The 10,411-nt window shown below is 37.7% G+C and overlaps 1 protein-coding gene across 2 annotated transcripts in view; it reads left to right on the top strand.

Annotated features, from left to right (window-relative positions):
- Positions 1 to 418: 418 nt before the first annotated feature.
- The window catches only part of meltf (melanotransferrin), a 16,351-nt gene continuing 6,358 nt past the window's right edge, over positions 419 to 10,411 (top strand). The window contains exons 1-11 of one of the 2 annotated variants that reach the window (XM_014017764.1): positions 419 to 789; positions 2,528 to 2,682; positions 2,794 to 2,893; positions 4,531 to 4,710; positions 5,631 to 5,787; positions 6,815 to 6,882; positions 6,986 to 7,170; positions 8,378 to 8,543; positions 9,666 to 9,817; positions 9,968 to 10,064; positions 10,151 to 10,307. In XM_014017764.1, coding sequence (XP_013873218.1) covers positions 741 to 789; positions 2,528 to 2,682; positions 2,794 to 2,893; positions 4,531 to 4,710; positions 5,631 to 5,787; positions 6,815 to 6,882; positions 6,986 to 7,170; positions 8,378 to 8,543; positions 9,666 to 9,817; positions 9,968 to 10,064; positions 10,151 to 10,307 — 1,466 coding nt within the window. In that variant the 5' untranslated portion in view covers positions 419 to 740. Of the gene's footprint in view, positions 790 to 2,527; positions 2,683 to 2,793; positions 2,894 to 4,530; positions 4,711 to 5,630; positions 5,788 to 6,814; positions 6,883 to 6,985; positions 7,171 to 8,377; positions 8,544 to 9,665; positions 9,818 to 9,967; positions 10,065 to 10,150; positions 10,346 to 10,411 lie in introns of both variants that reach the window. The other variant, XM_014017763.1, reaches the window with a different exon arrangement.

Raw genomic sequence — 10,411 nt, 5'->3', positions numbered from 1 at the left:
TTAAACATTTGCAAACCTAAACAGCGTACAGTATTTTTACAGTCTTTATTTTACAGTTAAAATAAATGTTTATCAAATAAAGTCTAACGTTACAACTAATCAGGGATCCCTTTAACAGGAAATGAGAAAATAAGACAAGCGTACCAAACAATGAAACAGTCTGAAAAATACTAACAAAAAGATCTATAAAACAAGAATCATGACAAAAACTCAATTCTAATATATACTGAAGGACATGGGGCTGGAAAAAATTGAGTCAAACTTTCTGCAGCTTATTCTCCCACATTTTGTGGTCAAGAGTTTCAAATTGTAAGCGAGTAAACAGATTCTTTGTCTGAGTCAGGCACCAACAACCCTCACAGTGTTGGCTCGACTCCCTCCTTTCCTGTTGAACATCAGTGGAAAAAGCACCACACGGGTGGAGGAGAGACGTTGGGGACGGGGGAGTTTGACTGTAAAAAGCTCCTCTGTCCAGGTTTTGGCCTGTGGTCAGGCAGCAGCAGCAGAGACGTGTTAGACCAGGTAAACAAGGCCAGACACACTTTACAAACTCCACTGAGCCGCCAAAAACCTCCCCGAGTGTCATTCCGAGCTGTAAATCAGGTAAAAAAAAAAAACAGCTTTGCACGGGCTTTGCTCGAGGACTTTAAACTGTAGCTGGGAGATAAAAGAGGAACTTTGGCACAGGACATATAAAGTGAAGGAAGGACAGGACGGTGAGGAGAGACCAGACTGAGACCATGGCCACGTGGAAAACTCTGGGAGCTCTGCTGCTCATACTTCACACTGGTGAGAAAAGCTTCTTACACTTCAAATAAAGTCAACTTGGATTTGGGCAACGTCACGTTTACACCCTCAATAGTTTTTTTATTAAATGGCTTATTTTATGACTTACATAAGACAGCTTTGAGTTTACAGACCTTTTTTTCAGCAGAAAATATTCACAAGTAAAATAAATGTAAATGAAAAATGTAGTTTTTTTCAGCTAATTAAGTAAACTATTAAGATGTGAAAAGAAAATTTTGTAATCAAGTGTTCAGATCAAAACAGAAAATAAAGCAAATGAGAGTTCATTTTATTTTGAAAAGAAAAGCACAATCTGCTTGAGTTGACCGTGACATAAGTCACTAAAAGCAGATTGCCTATCACTAAATCCCATAAAAGTAAGTTATCAGAATATATCTGAATCAACCTAAAATAATAAAACGTGTAATGCATCAGTGATAAACCGAATAAATTTTCTTCAATATATTTTTATTTATTTGTTTCATTCATTTAAAAAATATATAGAAGTCCATTCAAGAAATCAATTTTAGAATGAAATGGGTGCAGAAGTAAAATAAATTCTTACATCTGCCCCTTCAAGATTTAAAACAAATTTAACAAAATGATGTTTTTGATAAAGAAAAATGGCAAATTTTACTGAATTTATTTTAACAAAATAGTTTTTGACTTTACATGAAGCCACTAAGAAAAACTAAATGTGGAAATTGTTATTATTTTCAAGAAAACTGTGATGATTTGTAATTAATTCATTTTGGGAAACTTCCATGATGAGTCCTAAAAGGCAAAACTTTAGGTTTACCACTGGGGGAGTATGTTCTGCCCATTTATCTATTTATTTATTTGTTGAATCATCCGTGTGCATTGCCAATGCAATGCATACTGTTGTGATTCATTTCCCATCCAAGTTATCTCCACTTTGGCATGCTTCTCCTCCTGCATACTTTGTCCTAGAGCTGCCATTCTAATTTATATCTGTAAAGCTCCTGTGCCAAATGATGGCTATGCCTTTTGGTGCCTGTACAATTTTAAGTTTTTGAAATATTAATGTTTAATAATTTATAATGGGAGTCAATAGAGCCTTGTATTGGTCCACTACTGCCCCCTGTTGTATCTACTCAGTACTGAACCATAGTTGAATAATATTTGATCTCAATAGTTCAGTGTTTACAATACTAATATGATTGTATTTTGATGTTTTACTATAATGTTGACTTAATACTGCTCTATTGTTGTAATATTATGCAGTTTAGTGTCAATAATTGTATTGGCAATGTGGCCTCTTTCTGCACACATACAAACCAACCCCTGGCACCACCCTTGGCCACAGCTCCAATGGTTTAATGCTCAATGTCATGGACTTTCATGTGGGACAACAGGGTTCAAAACCCAGCTAAAGCAACTTTAACAGAAAATCTCTACAAACTTCATATTGTCACACAATTACCCTTATTAAAAACACCTGCTGACTTGGCAGGTGTTTGACTGATAAGAAGAAAACACTTTTGAACTTGGTCACAGTTCATTCTGCAAGTCCATTGCTGCAGGCAAAGCCATGCTGCAATGACATGCTACATGGCAATGCACACTTGTTTTTACATCGTAAAAACCCATGTCTAGTTACTATTGTGTTAGAACGAATGATGTCATGATGTCACGTGAGACGTGTTAAAACATGTTGGCTGCAGATTGCCTGTCGCTACACAGAACTGTGTCAGAGCTCGGCTGTGTCTCCATGTGCCAGTGTTTTGCCAGAGCTCCATCAGATGGTGCACGGTCTCAGATCCCGAGCAGAGGAAATGTCAGGCCATGTCTCAGTCCTTTTCCGAGGCCTCCATCCGTCCGTCCCTCCGCTGCGTTCAGGGGCCCACGATGGAGGGCTGTGTTCAGAAACTGCAGGTGGGATTTGATTTCAATAAAACACTTCTTGATTTGACTTTTTACATATTGTGAGTCCTCACCTTCCCCTAACTTGTAAGATGACACATTCATTGGTTTGTGTCTCTGCAGAAAAATGATGTGGATGCCTTGTCCATGTCTGCCCCAGACATCTACAACACAGCTAAAACCACCAGCTTCAGAATGGCTGCGACTGAATCGAAGGCTGGAGGTGAGACTGACCGTTTGTTTTAGCTGAGAACGTTTGATCGCTTGTTTCTCTTTTATAATAATCTTCAGAATACTCACAAACATCACCTGCGAGAAATCACAATCACTGTAATTTAAGATGTTATCTTATAAGTTGTTCATTTAAACTTTCCTCCCTTAAAACAGTCTCAATGTAAGGTAAGTTTTGTTTATCATCAGTGTGCATTGCCACTGCAATGCACACTATTGTGATCCATTCCCCATCCAAGTCATCCTCTATTTTGGCACGCTTCTCCTCCTACATACTTTGTCCTAGAGCTGCCATTGTAATTTGTATCTGTAAAGCTCCTGTGCCAAACGCAGGCTATGCTTTTTGGTGCCTGTACAACTTATAGTTTTTGAAATATTATTTTTTAAACTTTATTAATGGGTGTCAATAGAGCCTTGTATTGGTCCAATACTGCCCCTGATTTATGTGCTCGGCTTGGTACTGCACCATATTTTAATAATATTTAAACTCAGTACTTCAGTGATTACAATACTAATTTCTTTGTATTTTAATGTTTTACTACAACATTGTCTTGTAAGCATATACATCTTACATAATATTGCTTGATTGCTGTAATATACTGTATTGCAGTTTTGTGTCAACAATCATCATTGGCAATGTTGCCTCTTTATAAACACTGAAAAGTATACATACAACTAACTAAATATTGAACAAATAATACAGAAATACTATTAAAAGTAAAAGTAAGAGAGTTTTACTCACTTGTGAGTTGTAGTGAGTAGCTGCTGTTTTAAATTCTGAACTTTTTCATTTAGTGAGTTCCCACGCATTATCAACATGCATTATGGGAGATGTAGTTTATTGCTAATGCTGGCTTTACAGAAGCTTATTTTGAGACGTTATTACTGTGCTATCCAACTAAACTGCTCAGTTACTTAAAGCCAACAGCTCAAGGGCAGGACAAGAATTATTATCTTTCACTATTTAAATTTATTTATTTCGTTGCATTTAATATAAAAAAATAAGAGTTTACCATTGATATAAATACAATTTTCATGTTAAGTGCCTCCCTTGGCGGGCCAGACGGTAGTGACCCGTTGGCCACATTTGGCCTGCGGACCTTAACTTTGACATGTGTCATAGATGGTGTGAATAAAAGTACGCTTTGTGAAGGACTTTGTTTGACCTGATACACATGTTGCTTCTCATAAAAAACTAAACCATAGATTATCTTACCTCATTAAATTAATAAACACACACACACCCTCTGAACCTTTTACTTGCTTTTTTTTTCCCAACAAATTTTTCTTCATGGGTAGAATATGATCTGAAGGGAAAATTAAAGAGATTGGGCCCTTTTTTCTAACACCTTATGTGTTGAATAATTATTGTAGATACTGTACCATATCTTTTCTCCTTTTTAGCAGAAGAGATAATGAGTCGTGATGACCCACTTAATATATTACGGATAAAATGGAAATCGTTGATGTAAGCGCTTTCTAGTTAGACCTTTTCCTATTATCTCTGTCTTTGTGGAACATTTCCAAACTGGAGTTTGAAGCTGGACTTTGAGCTTTCAGTTCTTGTTTTCATTCCCTGATAATTAAAAGTGCAGAATTAATCCTACCTAAATGCTTGTTTTTCACCAGATACCAGCTCCTACTACGCAGTTGCCGTTGTGAAGACAAACTCCGGCATCAACATTCACAACCTGGCGGGAAAGAAGAGCTGCCACACGGGGAAAGGCCGGACCGCCGGCTGGATGATGCCTTTGGGTTACTTCATAGATCAGGGCTACATGTCTGTGATGGGCTGCAATATTCCACAGGGTAGGAGAAACAATGGCAATGCGATCCATTTAGTGAGGAAAAACTCATCAATATTTCCTGTTTTAAAGGGTTAAAATGACACATCTGCATCCATTTGTTCATCATCTGCATCACTGCTACATTTCATTTTAGGTGTTTGACTTGCTTGTCAGGTGTAAGTGCTCCAAAAGAAAAAAAAATATGTACAATAAATGCAATTTGAAAAGAAAAAAAATCTAATACATTATTTTTATAAAAAAGAAATATAGAAGAAATGATTAATTAAAAAAAACATTAAATTACATTAATACATTGTATGACCATGACGTACAAAGGAAACATTGAAGCATTGTGATTTATTGTAATTTTAATTTGTTTTTCCAGAGCCAGAAAGCAGTTCTGGTTTCACTGACAGTTTTTTAATCACCACTGACAGTTAAACCAATTTTGTGATTTAAAATTTATTTATTTAAAAGGGAACAGTGCAATTTAGTAAAAAACACATCTGGGTTAAAAATCAACATTTTTCATTTGTAGCCCCTTGGCCATGATGCTTAAAAAGCAATAAAATACAACAATAACACACAATTAATAAGAACAAGAAATTGGAACAAATCCAGACACACTAAAAAACAATACAGTACAAATATACAATACCACACATCTAATACAATTTCTATTTAGTGTTGACAGATTTATGAATCAACAACTTGTGGAGAATGTTTGTGTTACATTAACAAAAGCTGAGATATCTTCTGTTCAGATCTGGCTCATATTCGCTTGTGCACATTTTTTTAAAAGACTTTCATGCAAAGTTTTCATGCAGAGTCACAAAATCGCTAAATGGAAGATAAAATACCACTACTTTCTGTGCATATTCTTCTTTAAACATGTTTAGCATTTACATGACAAAAATAAATGAAAGTTTGTTCACTGATCAGGTGTTGCAAACTTCTTCAACGCGAGCTGCGTCCCTGGAGCCAACCAGGACGGTGACCCCGCTTCTCTGTGTGAGCTGTGCAGAGGAGACGCCAACGGACAGCACAAATGTGAGATGAGCAACAGTGAGATGTACTACAGCTACGAAGGAGCTTTCAGGTAATAAACGTTCAAACGGCACATTTAGGCAGGAAGATTAAGCCACAACCCTTTAACAGTCTTTGTTCCACCAGTGGGCAAAAAACCGGGCAGCTTTAAACATTTCCAGACACCACCAGGGGCTTTTATTTGAAAACTAGAGTGTCAGACAACTTCCTCTGGTTTTTACCCCTAGTTTGACACGCTTACAAACAATAAAAAATGTTGAAAGGCTTATAAGGAATTTCAGGGACTGTTAAGGGGTTAAAATTAGATGCAAAATATTTACTTTTTACAGGATTTTTTCCTGTTGTGTGTTCAGCTTTGTTTTACACAAAGTAACAGGTGTTACACCATATTTTGTGACCGTCATATATTGTGACCAAAGGGGGCGCTGTTGCATTTCTACAACTGAACTTGGCCGAACAAGGCCACAAAGCCAGAGGCTGAAGACATACGAAGAAAAAAACTAAATCTGTTGACTGTTGTTATTATACATGGTCACCGAATATTGTGACTTCACTATAGCTAAAGAAATAGTAAAAAAAAAATTATTCAAAAACTGTTTATACTAATTGTTTACATCCTCTAGTGTCAGAAAAATAACTTGATCACTGACATGGTGACTGTTATTAAATTAGTACAGGGTCACATAATATTATAGCTATTTTCATGTATAATAGTAATAATAATAGTAGTAATAGTAATAGTCAACATGCCAGTGATCAGAAGTTATTTTTCTGACATTAGAAGATGTATACAATGAGTAGAATCAGTTTATGAATAAATATTTTTATTATTTACCAAGCTACAGTGAGGTCACAAAATATGACAACAGTTGTCATATTTTGTGACCTCTGGGTTACACTTTTGGCGTATTATATTCTTCTTTGTGGCTATTTTCGGCCAAGTTCTGTTGTAGAAACGCAAACAGCTCTCTGATCACAATATACGATGGTCACAAAATATGGTGCAACACCTGTTTAGCATGAATGCCTTCAATTTAGAAACAAACAAAACTGTTGGGTTTTTGTTTTGTTCTTCTCAGATGTTTGGCTGAAAACGCAGGACAGGTGGCTTTCATCAAACACACAACAATCGGAGAAAACACTGATGGTGACGTCTTACACCTAATAACTACTTTAGTATTAAGTATTAATTAGTAACCTTTTCTTTCAGTTGTAGTCACAGAGGAACATCAACATGTCTTTATCTTCAGGTAGAGGCCCAGAATGGGCTAAGCCCCTGAAGTCTTCGGACTTTCAGCTGCTGTGTCGTGACGGCAGCACGGCTCCTGTCTCTCAGTGGAACCGGTGCCATCTCGTTCGTGTGCCGTTCCGCGGTGTCGCTGTTAGCAGCGCCATCACACCTTCTGTGGTGTTCAACATGCTGAGGGAAGGTCAGGTAGGTGCAAACAGAAGCATTCACTAAGCACCACCATGTTGGGTTTATCACCCCTGCTTTAGTCTCAGGCAGTGGTGGGCAGCACTAATCCAAAACTTAGCTCCGCAATTTCTAAAGCGCTCATAAAAAATATTTAGGTCCGCAACTTCAAAGCGCTTATGCCATAGAAAAAAATAGCGGAAGCCAACTTTAAAGCACAAGTTCAATTTGACACTTACTAGCCGGCAACAATTCATATACAATATATGCACAACACTGCCAACTAGCGGTGTATGATCTGTTTTTACAGCTTAATCCTAACCCTAACTGCCGATTGCTGGGGATGTGATTTCATGAAACAGACCTTTGGCTCCACGTGTAAAAATTAAAAAGCTGTCGAGGATTGCTAGTTCGGCTGCTTCTTTGTCTTTTTCGTTTGTTTGTTGTAGGTTTTTCATTAAAAAAGCATCACTAAAGTCATTTTAAAACAGTTTATTGGAAAACTGAAGTGATGCTTTTTGGGTACATGATGGATTTGATTTGTGACGGGAAACGAAAGCACGGTGTACAGGAAACTATCTTCACTTCAAAATAAGAGCTTAGATTTTTAAGTTTTCCATGTAGTTGCTCCAGTTGACCACTAGATGTCAGTTTAACCCCATTGGCCAATTGCTTCAACTAGTTACGTCAAGTATTGAGCTCCAGCGTTTAAAAAAATTTTTTAAAGGAGCTCCGATTGCAAAGTAACATAAATCAATACATACAAAATTTTAGTATGGATTACAAATGTTGTTTTTACTGGAACAGGGAGTTCTAAACAATGCCTTCCTGCTACATAAGCAGACAAAGCATTGTGGGAAATCAGAACCGTGACCGAAAGCAACAGTCAGTGTGGATGTATACGTTTCCAATAAGTGAGATTTTCTGGGAGGGGTGCTGTTGGACAAATCATGTGTGTTATGATTCATTGACAGTCATACCTTCAGCTGTTCAAGATAATGATGCATTTTAATTTTAAAAAGCACAAATCTGCATATGAATTATAAAAATTAGTAAGACCGCTGAAGTGTAAAAGAAATACATAGGTCTGCAATTAGCGGATTTGCACTTTAGCGGGCTGGTGTCTACCACTGGTCTCAGGTGTAAAAGACTGCTCTCCCAATGTGATCATGCATTCTCACTCATTCTTTGATTGATGCATATTCTAAGAGCAGCCTCTTTCTTTCAGGAAAAGTCTGGCTTCAACATGTTCTCGTCTGCTGATTATGGAGGAGGAACCGTTCTCTTCTCCGAATCAACCACCAGGTTCGAGAGCGTCGAGTCGGACGACCCAAAGAGGTGGATGGGGACCAACTACTACAACGCCATGAGGGCCATGGACTGTAAACCTGCAGGTGAAGCACAACTACAGCTAAACATGTCAGGCTGTTTAAAAGGTTTAGAAATGTTTTAGACTTCTGAATTTAACCGTAGATTTGGCATTTTCTGCAAAAAATGCAGCATGAATACTTAATGCTGAAAGAATTTTGCAGAAAAAAAAACAATACATACAAAAAAATTACAGTTTGTTGTAAAATAGCCAAAAGCTGAAAGTAGCACAAAGAAGCAGAAAGAGCGTTTGCTGAATTAAACAGTGAGTAGCGAAAATCCCAAAAAGGTGAAATTAACTGAAAATAGCTAAAAAGAACTCCTTTAAAAGTCAGCCCTGAAATTCCTTAAAAGCCTTTTGACTTTTTTTTTTATTTTACGTAAGGGTGTCAAGTTAAAGGTAAGAACCAGAGCATGTCTTCTAACGTCCTGCTTGTTAAGGGGTTAAATTGCAGAAAAAAGCTGAAAGAAGCACACAATGCTAATGCTACCCTTACTCTCTGGCGCTCAAGAGGTAGAGGAGCCAAATGACTGGCTCACTGATGCCAACTAGTGGTCAGAGGCTGAACTACAAAAAAAATGAACAGCTGGCAGGTAAGTTGAAGTTTTAAACCTTAATAAAAAATTGATACAGGGCTTTAGAATATCGATACAGTATCGGGAAATGAAATATCACGATATTTCAGTGTATCAATATTTTCTTACACCCCTACAAAGCTTATATTTAAAGAATCTAAGAAAAAAGAGCTAAAATTAGTTTAAAAAAAAGAAGCTGAAGGAAAGTAAAATTTGCACAAAATAAAGTTAAAAATTCATTCATTTTCAATTAAACAAAAACGGCTGAAAAGGCTAAATATGTCAGAAGGTCTAAATTGCTGAAATACTAAACATCACAGCTGAAATGTTGTGAAGGAGCTAAATGTTTTGACAAATGAATTGTTGAAATAGCACAAAGGTTGCAGAACGAAATAGATGCCGAGAAACTTACAGAAGACAAATGGATCATCTTTATAGTGTGAAACCTTTAACACGCAGTATAACACATAAAGTAAGCTTTTATGCAGAAATTAATTTCTGTCAAATAAAATCATCGTAAGAAAAGCTGTAGAACTAATTAACCACTAATCCTTCCTGCATCTTTATAACAGACATCCCCAGTTCCCTACGATGGTGCGTGCTGACCAGTCAAGAGCAGGAAAAGTGTGCCGACATGGGTGTGGCCTTTCAAAGTAAAGGCCTGACTCCCAGAATCACCTGTGTGTACGGAGACTCTTTGACCGACTGCATGAAGAGGATTAAGGTGACAGATGTTTAACTGCTGTTTCAGCTGAACAGATGCTACTTTATATTTAAATAGAAGGAAATTAGATCAAATAAACATGCATGGCCTCATGGAAAGTGTTTTTTTTTTTATTTGATTGGACTTATTATTTTTTTTACATTTGTGTAGAACAACGAGGCCGACGCAATCACCCTGGATGGAGGTTACATTTACACAGCAGGCAAAGACTACGGCTTGGTTCCTGCCGCTGCCGAGAGCTACACAGGTGAAAACAAACGTGCATGAGAACAAATCTGGGTTCCTCGTCTGGTTTTCGAGGCAACGCGATCTCGAACTGTATTTCAATTCTAGGTGACCGCGAGGGTTCCTCGTACTACGCTGTGGCGGTGGTGAAAAAGAGCAGCACTGACATCCGTAACCTCGATGACCTGCGTGGCCGTCTCTCCTGTCATACTGGATACGGTCGCACGGCTGGCTGGAACGTTCCGGTGTCAGCCCTGATGGAGAGGGGACTGATCCACCCTGAGCACTGTGAAATTCCACGAGGTTGGTGTGACCATGTGTGTGTGTGTGTGTGTGTGTGTGTGTGTGTGTGTGTGTGTGTGTGTGTGT

Source organism: Austrofundulus limnaeus, unplaced genomic scaffold (assembly GCF_001266775.1).
Source record: "Austrofundulus limnaeus strain Quisiro unplaced genomic scaffold, Austrofundulus_limnaeus-1.0 Scaffold176, whole genome shotgun sequence".
Classification (NCBI taxonomy): Eukaryota; Metazoa; Chordata; class Actinopteri; order Cyprinodontiformes; family Rivulidae; genus Austrofundulus; species Austrofundulus limnaeus.
This window is presented reverse-complemented; position numbering and strand designations above follow the sequence as displayed.